The sequence below is a fragment of the Numenius arquata genome, chromosome 4, assembly GCF_964106895.1.
Source record: "Numenius arquata chromosome 4, bNumArq3.hap1.1, whole genome shotgun sequence".
Taxonomy (NCBI): Eukaryota; Metazoa; Chordata; class Aves; order Charadriiformes; family Scolopacidae; genus Numenius; species Numenius arquata.
In genome coordinates this window covers 14,960,173-14,980,963 of record NC_133579.1, presented here as the reverse complement: position 1 = coordinate 14,980,963, position 20,791 = coordinate 14,960,173, and the positions used below count along the sequence as shown (strand labels likewise).

Sequence of the window (20,791 nt, the reverse complement as noted above, 5' to 3'; positions counted from 1 at the left end):
TTCCCCCATTTGTAAAATATATTTATTCCTCTTAACATGTCAGTTGCAATCCTTGCTAAGAGATCCTATGTGAATGCCAAATACCATCATTGCTCATGGCAATGGAATATTCTTTTCACTTGCTTTTTTAGAGATTCTGCAGGAGTTTGTGTATGATTTAATTAAAAACCTTTGTGTAGCATCTTTGAAATATTCAAAAGTACAACAGACCAAAACCTGGAGGGGTTTCCTGGTTTGAGAAGCTTTGAGTTTTTCTGGCCACCTGGACTCCCCACTCCCTTCCATTTCCGTTTCGAGTGTCATAATATGTTAAGACTGAGAGAAAAAAAGGGTTGCAGCAGTATATATATACTCTGAAGCAGGTAGCAGTAATTGCTCTTTAAAGAACTTTGAAAAGTATCTTTTAATTATTATCCTAGAAATAATAACAAAATGAGACCAGATGGGACCTCCAGTGGTCATCTAATTTTGTTGGTCAGTCATAGGGCAAGATCAGTTATACGCCTCTCATTCCTGACAGGTATTTGTCTAACGTATTCGGAAAGATTTCCACTGATGGAGAGTGTAATGCCTCCCGGTGGATCTAATTCAATGTCTCCTTGTCCTTGGTGTTTGAAAGCTCTCTTTTCCCAGTATCTTAAAAGAAATATTTCTTCCTGTGCAAGAGTTTAAGCTCATTACCTTTGCTTTCCACTGTGGGCAGTAAGAAGACATTGTTCTTTACCCCTGTGCATCAGCCATTTATGTATTTCCCCTTCCCTCTGCCGAGTCTTTATCTTACTCATTCCCGGGTTTGTATTTTTCCTCACAGACCCTGTTTTCTAAACCTCTGATAATTCCTGCTGCTGCCTTCTGTGTGTTGATCATTTCAGATCATAGGTTCTTATGAAATTTCTGAAAAATGCATGGTTTTAGACACTAAGTTACCACACTAAATATTCTCATCTCTGTGATCACTGTCTGTTCACACAGGTAGTTTTTAGCAGGTGCTATAGAACACGTTTTGTAGGCCATAGTGCACTGCAGATGCGGAGCACAGCAAAAGAGAAGCACTCCATAAGGATTGATTCACATCAACCTCGTCAAGCAGCGTTTTGCTTGGAAATAGATGCTTATAATTATTTTGATGACGTGACAGGAAAATCTGCTGCTGCTGCTGAGTTGAGTTGGTCTCTTGAGCTGGAAGTAAGAGTATGTCAGCTGTGATGTTGACTGGAACATGGATCCTGTAAGAACTCAAGAGACAAATACAAGGAATGTAAAAGAAGCTATTAAGACACCTAGAAAAGGCTGTGTTAGCCTTCTCAGAGTACTGTTTCTCTGGAGCTTACTGTATTATACAATAAAAGCTAAATATTTAAAAAGAAGCATTGTTCTTACTCTCTTCCTTTATTTATGTTTAAAGTTATTTCTTGTTTATTTACTCCAGGACATTTGAAATGGACCAAAGCTGAGGATATTGACATAGAAACACCAGGATCTATTCTAGTGAACACTAACCTGAGGGCTTTAATAAATAAACACACCTTTGCTTCTTTACCTCAGCATTTTCAACAATACCTCCTGCTTTTGCTTCCAGAAGTAGACAGGCAGGTAAGTAGCATCATGCAATATTTCTTTTTTTAATGGGACTTTTTTTTCAGTGTGTTTGCATAGGCTGATTTGATTGACTAGGAATTGTTCCAGGAAAGAAGAAGAAAATTTCCATACTTTCCTAGATAAAACTTTTGGATGTAGAATAACTGTAAAGTTTAACTAAGCGTCCTGCATCCTTTCTTTCTAAAAACTGCACAGCTCCCTGATTTGTCTAAATGGAAACTGGCCAGCGGATCTTCTGAACTCACCAAACCTCTTAATTAGCTTTTCTACCTATGGTGTTGAAGATAAACTCATCTTCAAGACTTTATTTATGTTGAGTCTCTTTTCATCTGTGATCTTCCTGGGCACTCTGCCAGCAGTGTCCAGGTCAATATTAGTTCTGTTAGTTTCTTCTCCTCCTCACCTTTTAGGCATGCCTATGTATGTGTCTGGTCAGCTCCAGGCCAGGTTTTGTTCATTCACACCTTTTGTAAAGAACTTGCTGTTCAGAGCTCACAGCCATAGGTTCATATGGGTTATTAATCAGTTTTGTTGAGGAGAATGATTTGGGGAGTGACAGGGTGGAAATAAATTTCGATTTCATGTTGTTTCCTACAATGTTTGGTCCTTCCTGCATTTGTTGGCCAGTTTGCAGGCTTCTTAGAGCAAGAAAAATATATTCCCAGCATGTCTAGCAGTTAAAATAGCAAAGAGAGCCCAAAACAATTTCATTTATGCACTTGCTTCATTTCAAAGTTTAAACAGTCTTACCAATTTCTATGGGGAATACTCTTGTACTTAATTCAGACACATTAACTTACCCGAATAGGGCATTGTATTTTTTTGCATATGGTCAGTATCCCTCTTTTTTGTAATAACTAGAGAATGCAGGTCACTTAAATGACTAATTAAAACCTGCATCTTAAATCAGTATGTTAAATGCCATAGTATCATTTCTTAAACTGTTAGTAGTTAGTGTCTACTACATTAACACAGGGTAAAGCAGTTCAATGAGACAAAAAGAGAAATAAGAATTATATTGATGTACATTTACTCAGCATCTTACCAAATTAGGTACTGTATGTTCTGGACTGAAATTATGCTCTTTGATAATGGAATATTTGAAAAAGAATATTAAAAATCAGAGCCATAGGAGACACAATGTAAATTTTATTCTTAAGCTCCCACAAGGCAAAGTCAGTATTGACAAATTCTAAGAGAAGCTTTTTCCCTGCTGTAAAACAGATTTTAACTTAGTGCCCAGCAAATGTTTTCCTGATAGTTTTGATTTTTTTTTTCTCTTTCTAGTTTGTTTACCAGAAGAAATAAAAAAACCTGCTACGTAAAATCATGTTTTCTCTTCAACCATCAAAGATTCTAGTGTTCATGAATTACATATCGCATACAGGGGCCTTATTTAGAAGTTTCTCGCTTTAAAATTTATTTTTAAAAATGGAGGCTGTAGAACTGACAAGCCATTTACCTTCTTATCAGGGTGCTTACAGCAGAGCTTTTGGCAAGGAAATCAAGAGAATATTTGTTGAATTTAATCATACCTCACTAGTTAAAAGCAATGCATTTCTTTTTAATTTTTTTTTCAGAAAACTTTCACATAATGCATACATTGCCAGTGTTATTTCAAAGGCCCAATGCTACACTATTGGACACTGTTACTTCACAAGTGAACTAGTCACAAAAAAGCAGTTGTCATGAGACATTTACAGGTGTCCTTCTGTCTGTCGTCTTCTCACAGTGTTCTGTGGGTTTGTGTAGCACACCATGTTTGAACGTACATTTTGAAAGCAGGAGTCTCCATTCATCTCTGGAAGATTAATGGAAATGTTTGACCCCTAAGTGTGATAGTTTGAGGATTTTTTTCTGGTGGGAAGTAAAATAGACCCAAACCCTCACTTTGTTGAGGTCTTATGAGGGAAAAGAATTCCATCCCTTTCCTTGATATCTAAGAATGTCCTTTGCTATGCCTAAAGAGTACCATCCCAGGTACGGGTTGATGAAAGCAATTGAACTGATATTCTCTTCCTTCCTGTGGCAAGCGAAAAATGCCAGTGTAGTGTTCAAGGATCAAGTGAGAGGGAGAGAGAATTCCAGCCAGGGAGCTCTGGTGAGAGTCTCTGGTGTTGGTCACTCCAACTGGACAAGGCAAGGCTATTCAGTCTTCCTCTTTTATCTCTACTGTCTAAAATTAAATAGGGCATCAGGCAAGCAAAAATGGTGTAAAACTATTCTTTGTGTTATCTTGAGGGTTCAGTTCTGTTGTTTTATGTTGTCCTTTTCTTGTTTTGCCTGGGAACTCCTGCTTCTGCTTTTCTGGGTCTGAAGCGTTTCCTCCCTGTGCGCTGCTCTGCAGTTGGCTGCTGCCGTCTTCCCCAGAGCAAGCTCCATTTCTGTGTTGTCATGTGGATATAGTATGTGAAGTACTGTAATGAATGGCACTATAAAAATGTAATAGAGTTATGCTATTTGTGTATATATAGTGATCTGTGAAATAAATTACTAATGAAGTGCAGTCTCATTTAGGCTTTATTACTGTTCCACATAGAAAAAAAACCTATGATGAATGATCCTTTGTCATTCCTGTCATAAACACCATTTTTCTGGGCGGTATAACTCCTCCTCCTTAAATCGTACTGAGCTGAAACTTGTCATGCATATGTCAGCTTGAATAAGCATTTTTAGAAACCATTAGTTAAGGGAGTTGAGGTTTTCCTTTTTTTGTGCGCAAGTGTTTATTATAAATCTCTCTCAAGCCTGGTTAGTCTACTATGTTCAAAAAAAGTTCAGGGCCAAGTAAGGAGCTTCGTGGGATGTGTTTTCTGATTTTTGTTTTCTTTTCAAGTTTTACGGTTGCTATCAGGGAGCCATGGGAACCCCTAATGGAACAAGAGCCATGGGAGCCCATGGAACAAAGGGTCTTAGGAAAGATGTCCCAGAATGGAAGAAGTTTAGAACAATTCTGCTGATGTTAGTGCTGTCGTTTTTCCTACTCCAGCTAGATTTTTGACAAAGTGGAAGTGTAGGTTCATTGCCTTTTTTTTTCTTTTCCCTTAAGAAAAGATAAATTGTGTAATCGGTTATTCACACTTGAAATTGTTTTCAGCTTTTTTATTAGTTTAAATTTTATTTCAGTAGCAATGAGGCCTGTGTGTAATTTTCTGTATTCAAAATGCCTATAAAAGAAATGGGAGCAAGTTGGCAGTTATGGTAGATATGTTTTATCAAGGATTTTATTTACTTTCATTCGAGTTCAGAGTGAAATAGTATGTGGACGTTGTTCAAAGAAGCAGCCGTGACTCAGACTTGTCTATTTAGCAGACTGCTCCAAAATGTCCCACCATGGTTTACAGGGAACCTCATGTCCAAAATCTGAACATCCAGATTTTCAGCTCTTTGTTAATTTATATGGACACAAATCTTAAAAATCTTAAAACACAGCTGATACGAAGCTGGTTGGGTGATCCTCCAGGAGATCTAGGTGTCTGAGCTGGCAATAAAGAAAATATGTAGGTTTAGTAACTATATGGAAAACAAAGTCTGCATAAAAGATTTCAGTTGTCACAAATCCCAGCAAAGTATTTTTCTTTTCAGCTCTAATTAGAACATTCTACAGCTGAAGAACAATGGAATTTTCATCAAAGAAATACCCGCTTCTATTGTTAATACGCAAAGCTGATAATTACATGTAACAGAAGCCTTCCTGTCCACCTCTCAGCAAATATTCATCTTCAAAGCAGGAAGTTTCTCTCTGTATCTAGATTGCTATACTGCATCAGTGCCTCTTTAAATATTAATTAAACAATGTATGTTGTGCAAGGATGAGTAACAGGTCTCTATGACAGGTTGCTGAAAAGGAATGGCAGGTGGCAATATCTTGTCTACACCAGCTTTCCTTGTTGCTGCTACTGGGGAGTCAGATTCCAGCTATTAACACTGGGGTATGGGCAAAAGGAAGTGAGATACATCCGTGTAGAAAGCTTCCAAGAAGGGAAGTGCTGCCTCGTCTGAATAGTAGCAGAAAGCTTACGTGATTTTACTCCTTAGGGAGCTAAACAAAATGTTCTGTCCTGAGTGCTGTGAAAAAAATGTGTCTTTCCAGACTCTACAAATGCTTAACAACTTTCTGGTCTTTGAGAATTTAAGTCGCTGTCCTGTATTTTCTCTTCTGGTAATATTGACTTCTTCTGAGTCTCTTGTGGTTTGCACCTGCCCTGCCCTTTCACATAGGATGGGAATTTTCTGCTGAAAAAAAACCCACAAAGGATCTCAAAGCTCCCTCAGGCCTGTGTGTGAGGTTGCAGTGCCATTTTATCTGACCAAACCTACTCAAGAAAATAATTTAAAAGAGTAGAGGATATCCTAGTAAAAAATTTATCTTGTCTTAGCTTGTTTTATGAAAGAAATTTAGCAATCTTTTCTTTTATTTTCTGAATCAGTATACAGTTTCTAGGTAGTTGACATAGTTACCTAAATTCAAACTTCTAAACTTAAATATTCTTAAGGAAATACTTAAGCTATGTAGTATTGTACAAGTGCCTGTGAATATTTCATGTTTATAATAAGCCCATCTACTAAAAAGAAAAACATGACATACAAACGAAAAGATTCTAAAATGGGTCAAACCCCACCTTAATCTCTTTCTTTTAATTTCTAAATCAGTGAATCCCAAAATAATAACTTGTCTCTTGGGTCAGCGCTAGTATTGTTGTTATGTAATAACATTACAGCATCCTGTCATTTTAAGGTCAGTGCAGGTTCTGAGTTTCTGTCTCGGCCTACTCAGTTTAGGTTGATGCTGGTGCTTCCAGGTTGATTATATCACCTTGCAAGGATTCCCTCTCACCTTGTAATGAAAAAAGGCACAGGTTGATGTCAGTTAGTGATTTTCTCTATTCTGTTTAAAATAGTTAGAAGTAATTTTGGGGAGCTTCTCTACAGAATTCCATTTCAAAACCTCTTTGCTTTCATGTAGTATGAATCAGCATAATATCTGTTCCTACCATTTGAGCAATGATAAGAAAGGATAACTGTTGGTTTTGATGCACGCAAATTATTCCTACTCCCAAGCACATCAGTTTGAGTTCTGCAGTGGAGAGCAGATAATGAATAATACACAAAATTCTTATGCTTGTAAAAGACAAGGAGAGAAGTCTGGTATCTGCCATTCTGACACGTAGTATTTATTTTATTCTTTGTAATCAAAAGAATAAAAGAAATACTATTTAGTATTTATTTTACTGTATATTAGTTTTATATTAAAAGAGAGTAAGTGAAGCTTTATTTTCACAGTTCCTTCCTTGTAGCAGTGTAACCATCTTCCTTTTTGCTTCCTTAACTTTATCAGTACTTGAGGATTATGTTTGCCATTGGACTTTTCCAGTGTTTTCTTTATAAGACTTCAAACTGAGAAATTAGTCCTGTGTGTATTGCTTGCTCCCAGGTTTGTTTTACGTTTCTTTCCATGGAATTATTTTGTAGTAGTAGCTAAATGGTTACCTTATCTTACTTAGCTGCCTTTTCTGCTAATATTGCAACCTTTCAGCTGTCCTTTTTAATTCTCTATCATCAGTAGCTTTCAAATATTTATTATTATGTTCCTGTAAATGTTTGAGTTTTAGGGTTATGACAAAAGCACTTAGTTGAGGAGAACATTTGCAATAGAAGGTTAAATGTAACATATGTCTTCTGCACCTAAGCATATTTAAAAAGCTGTTAAATTGGCACCCCTGTGTGTGTAGTAATTGAAGGTCATTTTATGTCACATTTCTCCCTTTAACTGGCATTTTTTTCTTTGGTTTTATTGGTTAATGTGGATAGCATGGCGCTGTTGTAATGTGCTTTATTTGTACAGCTTTATTAGGGTAGTTTTTAATATAGGTACCTTCTAGACTAGATAGATGAAGAAATTCCAAAGCATTTAAACTGCCTTTTCAGTAAGATTCTAGCTCAGCTAGCCAGGGGGGGTTCAGAGAGGCTACTACCCCCAGCTGGCCCCCCTGTCCTTGAGCTGCAAGTTAATACCTTTTTTACCAAATGCAGCTGTGTGAATGGTGTATCTGCACATTTCACAGTCATGTATTAACAACAAACATCAGTTTCACTTTACAAGAGCTGAAGGCTGAAGGATTTTACTTCAAAATCCCTGTTGGCTTTAGCTACAGGAATACTCTTAGCTTCCCTAGTGTAGTCCAGTGAGGCTCACTGCAATTGCATCGCAATCCGGCTGCTCTGATTGATGTGGTAATTGGATTCTTGTTTGTTTGTTTGCAATAATCCTTAGAGGTCCTCCTCCATATTAGTACTTCTACATATGTGAATAGGAAGCTTTACATTTTTGATTAAGTGTCATGTTTTTGTATTTCTGCAGGGTTGGTCACAGTATTTCAGAAGTGTGGATCAGTGTTTTCCACCACGCCGCATCCCTGTTATGGAAATTCTTGTTTCATTTCTAAAGCCCTAGCTGCAAGCTCTTGTCATGCTTAAACCACGTCTCACCTCTACAAACAAGTTTTGCAGAGGTGTTAGAAGAACTATTGTAATTGCTTTTGTCTGTAGCAAGGCTCAACTCAGTTAGAACACCTAGTAGGACACAGCAATGATGCTGTGCCTGCTGAAAGCTGAAAATACAAGAGCCACAGCTGTCTCTGCAGCATCCTTTTCCATAAGTCTTTCTGGTGCGTGAGGGGCCCTGTGCTCATGATTGTTCTCCTGATGCAAACTAGCGAAGCTTTTGTTCCCCTCTCCTTCCCTCCAAACAAGTTTTATAAAGTACAGTGCACAGCTGCTAGTGCTTAAAAAAAAGAGGACCTTGTATGCAATACAAGTTCCATTTACATTTGACAGAATTATTACTACTTTAGAAAGAGAAAATAATTGATAAAACACCTGCCTTACAGTGAGAAAGTGCTTTGCACAAGTGCCTTTTAAAATGACTTTGTGCTAGGAGCTGTGTTATGAGAGTATAACTAATATGTGGACATAAATGGTAACATATATGGACACAAGGGACTGTCAAGCTTCAAATTATGTGGCTATAAAGGATGCATTTCACTACTGCACTGTGTAGTGTTTCAACTGTTCCTTCCTTGCAAAGTGCTAGTAATTAAGTGGTATGAGTTGGTCTGCAGTGCCTCCAGTGTTTCTGCCGTAGGGCTGCACTGGAATTAGATTGAGAACAAAATATTCCTTACAATTCTGAATCTCAAAACGGCCAAAGACTTGAAACAGGATGTTGGATGCAGGTGCAGTGAAAAGAAGAGCACGCAGAAGTGATCCTTCCATGCTTCTGCCACAATCTCTCTCCCTCTCATCAGCCTTCCTTTCCCCCTCTCCCCTTTCTTCCCCCTCTCCTCCCTCTTTCTCCTTTCCCTCCCTCTCTCTGCCTCCCACCCCTTCAGTAGATTTGTTTTGCTTAAATAAAAAAGGGGAAAAGAGGTTGAGGGGGCTTTTCTTAATCATTTCAGAATTCTTGGGGTTAAAGGCATATGTCTTTTATTTTTATCAAAAGGTAGATGAGTAGACCCTGGCTATTTACATCTCTTTTTCTGCACCTTCCCCAACATATGAGTATTGTTGGATAATTTAATAATATTTTACTTTCTCAAAGTCTCCAAGCATCTTTTTTTAAACAAGTTTAATACATGCTTGCCTTGATCATGATCTATGTATGTTTTTCTGTTTTACCTTTTTTTTTCTAGGCTTATCTGCCTCTTCTAGTACCTTTATAAATACTTGTTGCTTGTTGCATGTTGTGACATGCTTGGGATTGGTACTTCTATGATGAATGTAATAGAAAAATAAATTTTAATTGTAATTTATGTAATTTGAATGTAGTTAGAAGGTGCTGTTTGCTGCATATTGTGGTTTTCCTTATATTTTACTAGGGTTTTTTGCCTCATTTTAAAACATGCTTTATCTTTTCATTTTAGCAGATTTATTATTCTCCTTAAATTCTTCATTTAATTTCTTGCATCTGAGCTCAACCAGATTGGATTCTATTGTCTTTTTTGACACTACAGTGTATTGGAATGAATATAGCTATCCCACTTGTCTTCTTGATTTAGACAAGGTCTAAATTAACAAGTCACATTTCATTTTGAAAACATGTTTGCAATTCTTCAGTCTTACTCGGCGTATTTCCCACTTTAGTGAAGATGAAAAAGGTCTTTGTTTCTTTCTTTAAAAGACTCTTCTTCCTTTTCTTCTCTTGTCTGAAGCAATTATTCCTGTTTTCTTTATAGAAAATATAGAAATATCTATATATTTCCTTTTTCATCCTTTGTTGTTTTAGTTCTAAGTTTAGCCTGGTTATTTTTTAAGGGACTAAAGTAATATGCAGAATTAGTTTCACCATCTGTCTTCGGAATCTGTCTTTTCCTTTTGTATTTGAGGACAAACTATTTTATATTGATGATCAGTTGGGAACGACAAGAGTTTCTCTTGTAAGCATTGATAACTTAATAATCAGGACTAAATAAAATTTAGCCATATCCTGGGTCAGGTTGTACTCTGCTGCGGAAAGGTGAGACCCATGGAAGAGAGATTATTCAGAGTGAACATTAGCACTCAAGTTGTATTACATCAGAACTGCTGTGAGAGACATAAGGTAAGCTGGTACCTTTCCATGTCACCTACTAAAACATGAAGTTAGGGTGGTTGAGTCTGTTGTTCTGGGAGCAGCTCTTAAGTCAGATCCCTGTATTGCTATCTACTGTATTCCTTTGTGTTGGATGTATCTGTCTTATCATTCATGTACTTCTCAGCCTTATTATAACTGTTTTGTGGTCTCAACAACAAAGAGGTCCTGATAGTTGCATCTTGTCAGAAGACAATTTCTTATACTACTATTTACTTTCAACTCAGAACCTCTTCCATTGTTGGCTTTAAATAAGTGGGAACTGTATTAAGAAACGCTAGATTTTTCTTCAAAGTCCTAGCACTGTGTGTAAATATGTGCCTTGTTTTTGAGATGAGCCCCTAAGTGTTCCTTATCTTCAGACAGAGAAACAGTTGCTATCCTTTTGTCTCTGTGTTATTTGGCAAGCCGTGTCTGTCTTTTTTAAATTTTCTGTTGCTTCCAACTACATTACTTCTTTCACATTCCTACCACCTGTGTCCTCAGGACTTGAAATCATCAACATTTTGTATTAAACTTGGTAGTTACCAATTCCTTTACTATTCATTCCCCTCCCTTTTTTTGTTCCTGTCCAATATAACACTGTGCCTTTCTTTGCACATTTCTCTTTCCTTTTTTTATGTATATCAAAACCATTGACAAAAGTTTGCTTCTCTTGAGAAAAGACAGGGAGAGAAGACAAGGGGAGTGGTTGTCCTCAAGGGGAGCAGCGTATGTGCATGGAGCTCTTCTGTAGGTTGGATTACAGCCTGGTTCAGATCCTAGGAGTCAGGGTCAGAGGAGAGGTGAGTGACATTGATGTCATTGTGATGGGGAGTTTGCTAGACCATCCTATCTAACTTAGCACTGGTAAGGAACTAGAGTACTTTGTCCAGTTCCAGGCTCCCCAGTAGAGAGAGATGGAGCTACTGGAGACTACAGTGAAGGGCTACTGAGAGAATTAAGGGACTGGAGCATCTCTCATATGAGAAAAGGCCTTTAAGGTCTGGGACTCAGCCTAGAGAAGAGAAGGATCAGAGGGAACCTTACCAATGTGTACAAATACCTGAAGGAAGGGTGTGATAGGACCAGAGGCAATCGGCACAAACCAAAAGACAGGAGGGTCCATATGAACATAAGATAAAACTTTTTTTTAGTGAGGGCACAGGTTGCCTAGAGAGGTTGTACAAAATGCACATGATTCTATGATTCTATGATTCTATATAGGTGATATCTACTGCTTTTTTTCTCAGACCTATCAGAGAAAGTATTTAGATTGATGTCATGATTTCTTCATGAGAGCTCCATCCTGGTTGGTGCTCATTTCTTTGTAATCATCTGGGTTCTTTCTTGCATTATTTCCCCTTTTTTTCCCCAAGATTTAAAATCTATGTTCTGTATGTGTGAAAACCTGGAGAAGTACAAACAGCATGTTAGCTGTTCAGTAGCAAGCTAGCTCTTTAATGTGATTTAAGATGATTTGTTAGTGTTCTTGTTTTCTTTTATTGGTATATCCCCTTTTTTTTTTTTTGTCTGGCCTCTGATTTTTATCCCCACCTGAAGTGTATTATTATTGTTTAATAACAGCCGGGCTAGTACTTTCAATATGGTTCTTTCTGGTCTTAGAGATTAATGAAAATCTTGTGCTTTAAGCTGATAGGTTCCTGTCTTTTTGGGGGTTTTGTGGGGTTTTTTTTGGTTTGGTTTGGTTTTTTTACCTACACTGACATAATTTGCAAGGGTATACTTTGCCCTAGCATCATTTCTGTAAAGAATTTACAGAATTCTTAATTTCTTGAATCAAGCCTGTGCAGCTACTAATCCAATAATTTCTTGAAATCCTGAGTTTTTATTTTGCTGTTCACTGTGTGGCAGCTTGCATTCAAGAGGGGTTTTTTTTGCTGTTCCCAACTTTCCTGTTGGGGCCCCTCACACAGGTTTTTTTCAGGGCCTGGCAGTGCCACTGGTTTATCCCCATATTGTTCCTTTTTCTGGATCTCCAAACTCTGCTTCCCTACCAATTCTGAGGGAAATAGGAATTGTCTATCACACCTACAGGTACTTCCTGTGGACTCCTGAGCTCCATCATTTCCCTTACCATGTGAGGTTTACCCAAAAGTTCAGAGGCAATCCAATACTGAGGAGTTTTATAGTAAGGCAGTCTAAGATAGACGTTGAAGCTTAATGGTGGCAGTGGAGCTTTAGGGTAGGAAAGTGTACACCGTTTTGCACTGGAAATAATGTGGGTTATTCCATTGCTAGTTTCTAAATCAGAATTTGAAATAAGATATGGTCATGATTGTGGACAGCTCAGCAGAAACATCTGTTCAGTCCCTTGAAGCAACAACAACAGCGAGGCTGCACTAAAGAAAATACCCTTTCGTTAAATAAATAGTATTAAGTCATCATCTTGAATGTTCAGCATGGTCAGTTCACTTCAGAAGCCATGGAAAGAATCCAGAGAAGGGCACCAAAATTTACATGAGCCATAAAAAAAAAATAAATCTACTCAATTTGGGCATTTTAATCTACCAGAACCAAATTAAATGTAAAGAACAGCAACCTTAATAACAATCAAGTGCTATTTCATACAATAGACAACTAACCCTTTTGCATACTAAAAGTTAGCATTGATTGCTGGCAGAGCTTAACTGATATAAATAGAAGATGGTGGATGCATATTGTCCCGGTTTGAAGTAAAACCGAACCAATTTTCTGTTCTGTAACTTTACATCCTAGCTAGGCCTCCTCTAACTCTCTGAAATTAACGGCATATTGTGGAGAAAACTGCTCGTTCTCAGAGTGATAAGACCAATGTTTGTGCTCCATGCCAAGGAATGGTATGCAGGGAGGCCCTTGCTTATACTTATTGCTATAACAACCAAGGTCAGCCAATTTCGTTATTTGCACCCTTAGAGGGTCGGAAACGGAAAAAACGTAGAGGGGTCACATCGGTGGGGAGGGGTGGACAGGACAGGTGACCCAAACCTGACCAACTGGGGTATTCCATCCCATCTGCCCCATGCTCAGTATAAAGGCTGAGGGATCAAAGGGTCAGCCCCTTCCTGCGATGGCCGACGTCCAGAGAGGACTCTGTCTGTTCATCTGCCTTTGATCCTGATCCGTGTGTTCCTGACTCCAGAGCTGGAATCCAGTTCCCATTCGTCACTGAGTCCAGTCTGGGACTTCCCCAGTGCCTGCCGGTGATGTGACTGTCATCCTGGGAACTTGATACGGTTTTGTATATATTGTATCTATTTCATTATTTTTCTTCTTTATTTTTATTTTAATATTAATTCTTCATTAAAGTAGTTTAGTTCATTCTAAACTTCTGAATCTCCTTATCTCTTTCTCCTCCTCTCTCCTCTTTTAGGGGGGGGAAGGGGGGGGAAGGGCCATCTGCCGGTTCGGTTTTGGTAAATTCAGCCAAAACCACGACAGATTCATTGGCGCCCAACGTGGGGCCACGACGACTGTGGTCCGTTAAGATTGCCTGAATAGTTTGAATTCAAGTTTGCTCAGGGAGAACCGATAGCTTTCACCATGTTGTACCTACAGGATATGGTATATGATATTTTTAGAGAGCTTTGTATGAAGTTCTTTGACACAGTGGTGTTAAACTGGCCGAATATATTGAAAGGTTTATTTGTTTTTTGTGTTTGGATGCGGTGGGTCAAGCGTGCTGTATTCGTGTGGATGTGCCTCCAGATGTATAACGTGGTCAGTTGGATTGCTATGGTACCTGCATATCTTGGGCATCATGTGATGGATTCTGTTGCTAATCACACTTTCGATTTTCGCTGGGGAAAGTTTACCTTGCCTCTTAGTGATTATCCCAAAGTGATACCAACGGAATTAGGGGATGAAAAACCTACGGGCTGGACAGAGAATGATTGTTATGATTGTCTCTGTCATGTGGGCCTGATTTTGATACTTATGTATCAAAGTATATGAGTAGTAGCCACAGTTATACCAAATGGACTGAAATATTTATGGAAAATAAAAATCCACTTTTTCAGTCTTATGCCAGCTAAGCTAAATAGAAATAGAAATCTTTTATTTGACAGCTTTCCTAGTAATTGGCTATTATGTGATCTTTCACAAGCTTTATCTATGTGATCTGTTCCTTGCAATTATCAAGGGTTAGTTCAACCTCGGATTTTATCTGATATTGTTACCATATGGTACCACTCACATATTACTGACTGCTGAAAAATATAGTATCTTTGCTTGACATTGTGTAGCAGAAACACTATCATCAGAAATGCAGCCGTTGTTTAACAGAACTTAGAGATTTTCTGTGACAACTACAGCTGCTTTTCCTTTTCTTACCCAAGTGCATTCACACTCATTCTCTATTATAGACTTGCCAACTGTTAGAGCATCCTTTTAGTCTGGTTCCATTTATCACAATCTCTTTGAATGGTAGTTGTATAAGTGGAAAAATGACTTTTAGATAGGTAATGGCATACTTGAAAAGTCAGCAGTATTCTCTGGGAAATGGAGAAACTTCCTCAATGATTTTCATACTAGAAATACATGCAAGTTCACTTAAAAGTATTTTTCAGATGGATAAAAGTTAAGTTTTATAATTGCCAACTATTACTTGACAGTGAGAGCTCTAGCTGTGGAGAACTCCTTGACATAATTGGTTCCCAGATTATTAGCCAAAGTAATGAACAGGAGAATCATTATTTTGCATTATTGTATAGAATTTAGGCTTATACAGGTGCAAGCAGATCTTGTTAGAGTTTCTGAAGAACGTGTCAGTCAGAAATTAAACAGTCCAGGGACTGACATGAGCACATATAGTAATAAGTTCTATCTCCCTTTTTAGTGCCTTGTCCATTTTGCAATGATAACATTTTTTTCTAGAAAACATTGGTATGGACAAAGCATATTGCCTTATAACACTACTTTCTGCATCCATTCTGTATTTCCCAATGATAATTTCTGGCTCTTGGGCTTAATGAGAAGTCTATTCTACAGGGATGCCGCACATAGCCCGAAGAACAGAAGGTATTTAACCTGGCTTTTAATATGCCTCAAGCTATCGACTGGTAGCAAAGGAGTTGTTGATGAGTGAAGAAGGCTCCTCCCAGCCATCATGAAGCATAGTTGTGGTGGCTGATATGATGGGCTTGTGTTTGAGAAAGATGGCTCCAGAAACTGAGAGGTTGGTCCTGAATACAAGCAGAGCCAGAAGAAAGTGCAATGCTCCATGCTATGACATCCATTTAAGATATTTTTGAACTGATTGCAATCTAAGTTTTAAATCACATGCAGGCAAAGCTAAGCCATTATCTTATGAAATTGCAGTGTTTCTGAAGGTCATTCTGTCCAAATGAGTGGTTATTTCCAGATATGAATCATGAGCTGTGGTCAGTTACATTAGATTGCATAGACTCCATTGGAAGGGCATTAAGAGGCAAGAGGCCTTGAAGACAGAATGCAAGGACTGACTTAAGAACCTTTGTGTAAAAAATGGAGGTTGGCAATTGATCAGAAGAGAAATGCATGCAAAAGTACTTCTTATTTTTCTTTTTAATGATAGTGTAATAGATGGCACTTTGATATACCATCTCTTAGCTTTTCAAACTGTGAAACACTGTTACTAATTTGTTTTTAAACTTCTTTGGCCTTTTTTATGTCTTGACATAGAAAATATGCAAAGAAAGGACAATTTATCTAGTCTTCTCTACACTAAGGCAGATTCAACAATGTCTACTTTTCTTGATAGATACTGTCTAAAAGGTTTTTTGGCTGTTTAGGACGAAGAATTCAGAGCCTCTCCAAATAAGTCTAGTGCTTCATTGTTTCACTGTTAGAAAGTTTTTTCAATCAGTGTCTAAACTGAATCTCTCTAGCTGCAATTCTCACTATTATTCTTTGTTCAGGCCAGCCTGTACGTGGACAGCGTGGAGATTACGGTGTACATTTTACAATAACCCTCAAATGTGAAGGTGGGAACCCATTCTCCATCTCCCTGTTTCTTTTTCTTGAGAAGCAGCCCTTACTTATGCAGTTTTTTGTGGATCTAGGACTGTAAGTCTATGTGCAGCCTCATTTCTCTCCTTTGGACTTTGTACCAGTTGCAACAACCAAAACTGAACATATTACTGCAGCTCAAGTGATAAGTAACACCAAGGAGAGCAAAACTGATTTCTGTGTTTTTACACAGTACTCCCATTTATAACTTCCACTGTTGTGTTCATAAGCCACAAATACTTTTCTACAGAAGCACTGTATAGACACTTAGTTTCCTCATTTTGTATTTCCCAAGTTATGTATTACAAGAGCCTGAAACTTTGCATTTGAAACTATTGCGATGCCCTACTTATCCCTATTGTTTCCCCAGTAATTCTCAAGTCCATCAAGAGAATTCAGAATTTCAGTTGAAGATTTCAGTGTGCTCAGTCCCTCTCTGACTGATGTTATTTTCAAATTCCTTCCTTTTTTTTTTTTTTTTTATCGCCTCTGAAATGCAGCCTCCCAGTTGATAATAAATGAACAATAGTTTGTATCTGCCCAGAATGTGTCCATATGAATATCTTGGGACACCCTAGGGCATCCAAAAAAGAATGGGTTGTCTGTGTGTAGGCCATAGAGTTCTTCTGAAGCTGGCTTAGTCTGTAAGTCCTTAGCTGTGCTTATCCCCTTCTTTAGAGACAGGTGATACGTATGTGCTGTATACATAGAGCTAGCATGTATAATTTTGCAGTTGTCCTCTTCATTGCTCTGGAATCTGTCTTTTAACAGTTCTGAAATAGATTCATAACTGGGCATTTAACGGGCTAGCCTATCAAGCCCAAATGATTTGAAAGCATTTAAGTAATATTTATTCATTTCCTTGCTTGTTCAAGGTTGAGAGCTTACCCTTTTGCCTTTTGTTGCTGATATTAATTGTATTACACACCTCAATGCAGATCTGTGGTGAAAATGGATGCAAAAAAAGGCAGTATAAGCATTAGTTTTGTCTCTGTAACCCTCTAGTTTTCCACCTGTGTTGCACAGTGGACTAACTCTTTCTTTCATCATCTTCTTGCTCCTAATATACTTAAGGAATTATTTCTCCCAGAGTTTGATGTGTCCCTTGCCAACTGTGTCTAATTTTGTCCCATTATACCATGTTCTGCTATGGTATTCTTGCTTAGTAAGTTGACCTCATTTCCATTCCCTGCTTGCTGCGAGATCAACAGTGAGGTCCTAACTAAGACAATGTGGTCTCATTGTACAATCCCTGTTATTCCTTTGCAGGAGGCTTTGCACTCCATGTGGTCAGTATTGTTTATTTAAAGAACTGCGAGATTTCTTTAACTCCTTTTTCACTAGCACCATATTCTTGGGGGTTCTCCCAACTAATTTTACATTTATGAAAGTATTCCTACTTGAAACACTTTTTTTTATTTATTCCGTTGTCATTTCTTTTTTCCTTTTTTTTTTTTCCCAAACGACCTTTAGTCTTTTATATTACTATCAGTCATATGAATTATCAGATCTCCGTTTTGCCAATTAAGGCAAAATTTTGATTGTCCACTAAATCTTCCAAGTCTTCCTACGTACCATTTGTAGTTCCAGCATTAGTGTTGAGCCATCAAAGACTGAGATAAATGTACCGCTGTCATCACATTGGCCCCTTCTTTAACCCCTCCTTTTATAAATAAACTTGTTTTGGCAGTGGTGCACGGAATAGTATTTTATTTAGTAGATTTGCCCATACTATTGGGCCACATATGTAAATACAGAATTCAAATTTTGGAGAAATTAGCAAACCTGTTTCTACAGGATATTCCTTTCCTCTGTCAGGGCTGTTTTCCATCTTTGCTTACCTATTGCCATATGTCTAAACCTTCTTGGGGCACCACCCCATGGGTGAAGATGTCAAAGCCGTTCTGCCTGTAGCACCTCTTAAGCCATGACTTTATTACCAGTATATGTCTTCACTGCTGATAAAAACATTAACAGACCCCTAGGTTCCATGGTGAGTCCTACAGTCTCCTTTTCAATTCTAATCCACTCAATCTCATTTCTGGCTGTATTCTTAGAGTGAAGGTAGGTGGACATCAAAGTTTAATAACCAGTGAAACTGGTAGATTTTGCAGGCATCATACCTACCAAGACCTTCATAAGGTTCATCAGATGGTCTCTGTTGTCCTCATTCCCCTTCATTCTCCCCTTGGAATCCCCTTTGGAGGTGATGAATCTCTTGGACACTGAGAGCACTTGCTTTTCTTAAACTGTTCTTGGGATTGGTTCCTCTCTTTTCCCAGAACAGGTTCTAATTTTGGGATTACCTTTCTCTGTATATAAAGATCATATGAAGGTCTGAAGATTTAGCATGGAGAGATTTTTATTGTCTGATGGTGTGCTTGGGTGAATTGTACCACTCTATCTGCATTTCAAACTTGCCAAACAATCACACATGTAAACACAATGAGACTGCCTATTTAAATTTACATCTGCCTGTTCTAAACATGCTGTTTCAAGAAGAATAGAAATGTAGTCTTTGGTGACCAGTGCAACGGATGTGGGTTTATATTCTGTTGTGTCAGTGCTCAAGAGCATGTTTGTGACTGCTTATACCTGGAACATTTTGTCCAAAGGTATCAGCAGAGCTTGTATCTGGTTCTGCTCTGTGTGACAAAGTACGTCTTTAAGTTTTCAGTAGTTAATGACAAGGTAGATGGCCTTTAGAAATTGCCTCTTTTATGTTGTACTTTATAAGGATTAATGGGAATTAATTTGGTCAATGCTTTTCTTGTTGCATTTTTCTGTTGTTGCAGCGTGTTACCTCTTTGTAGCTTTCCTGTATCCAGTTTCTGAGCTGTTTGGCACAGAGGAGGGTAGGATTCATCTCCAAACAAAGACATCTAAATTCATATGTCTGCAAGTGTGCTAAGTGTCTAAACTCCCATTACAGATGATGCAGATGGAGTCAATACATGAACAAAGAGACTGAAGAGCTATTTGTCTCATTGTAAAGTAGATGCCAACTTGCTGGTCAGCTGAATAGTCCTCTAGGATCCATTGATGACATCGGCTAGACTTCCTTTGACTGTAATAGGAGGTTGGAAACCTAGGACATGTCCAGACATGTCCATTAGTTGTTTTAATTTTAAACTGAATTCCAGACAGGAATGCCACCACCCTCCATTACTTTTTAAGTTACATTTTTATAGAGCTATCAGTTCTAGGCTTGTATGCCTTGGGCACTAACACTATAGAAATCATTAATAGCAAATATTAATCTTTTTCATCAAATGTAAAGTATGAGTTTGGATATTGTTTTTGTTATGATTGTTAGCAGTCACCCTTTCTATTCACCCCCTCAAAAAATCCCAAAAGCACTTTAAATAGTGGCCTGAAGCCACTGAGCACAGGTGGCAAGCATCCAGTTTTGGTGATGTACACAGATATTTGGTAGTATCACCTGGGGACTTGTTTGTGAATTTATGTCCTGGTTTAACCCCATCTGGCAACTAAGTACCACACAGCCACTCACTCGCTCCTCCCAGGTGGGATGGGGGAGGGAACTGGAAGGGTAAAAGTGAGAAAACTCTTGAGTTGAGCTAAAGACAGTTTAATAGGTAAAGCAAAAGCCACGCACGCAAGCAAAACAAAACAAGGAATTCATTCGCTGCTTCCCATCAGCAGGCAGGTGTTCAGCCATTCCCAGGAAAGCAGGGCTCCTTCATGTGTAACGGTTACTTGGGAAGACAAGCACCGCAACTCTGAACCTCACCCCTTTCTTTCTTCTTCCTCCGTCTTTTTATTGCTGAGCATGATGTCAAATGGTGTGGAATATTTGGTCAGTTGGGATCAGCTGTCCCAGATGTGTCCCCTCCCAGCTTCTTGTGCACCCCCAGCCTGCTCACTGGCGGGATGGTGTGAGGAGCAAAAAAGGCCTTGACTTTGTGTAAGCACTGCTCAACAATAACTAAAACATCCCTGTATTATCAACACTTCTTTCAGCACAAATCCAAAACATAGCCCATAGGACCTACTGTGGAGAAAATTAACTGTATCCCAGCCAAAACCAGCACAATTGGGCCAAACGTATTTTTGCACTTTCTGTCTTCCATTCCACATATTGCTTCACAAGCCTTGAAAAAGCCTCAGGCCTAAGGTCAGTGTTTTCTGTTAAGATAGCTGATAGCTATAAATAGTTATTGCTTACATCTATATTTGGGTGGCTATAGTAATCTGAGTAGGTAGCCTATTTTAAAAAGTTGGGGCTTTAAAAGAGAAGGCAGCTCACTCCTGTTACAACACGAATCACCAAGCTTGGTCTTAAACACTGTGAGATCCGTTTGTTTGATGCTGACAAAGACACTGCCATGAAGGAGCAATTAATGCATCAGACTTCATGATCACCAGTAGGAAGTGCTGGAAATTTATAGGATCAACAAACATGAATTTGGACACGGTTCGCCTACCCAATATAATGGATGTGTAAGAAAGGCACAAAAATTAGTCACCAAAGTGTGTGTTCCAAAGTATTCACCCGGTTTACAGTAGTGTGCATTCAGAGGATGCCCAATTAGTAGAAGCTCATGCATGTTAAGACGTGCATTGTGGTGTTGC

The 20,791-nt window shown here is 38.4% G+C and overlaps 1 protein-coding gene across 1 annotated transcript in view; it reads left to right on the top strand.

The window, feature by feature from the left end:
- The window catches only part of ASXL3 (ASXL transcriptional regulator 3), a 130,619-nt gene that overhangs the window by 90,535 nt on the left and 19,293 nt on the right, over positions 1-20,791 (top strand). Inside the window, exon 8 of the mRNA XM_074146650.1 lies at positions 1,430-1,593. Coding sequence (XP_074002751.1) covers positions 1,430-1,593 — 164 coding nt within the window. The remainder of the gene's footprint in view (positions 1-1,429; positions 1,594-20,791) is intronic.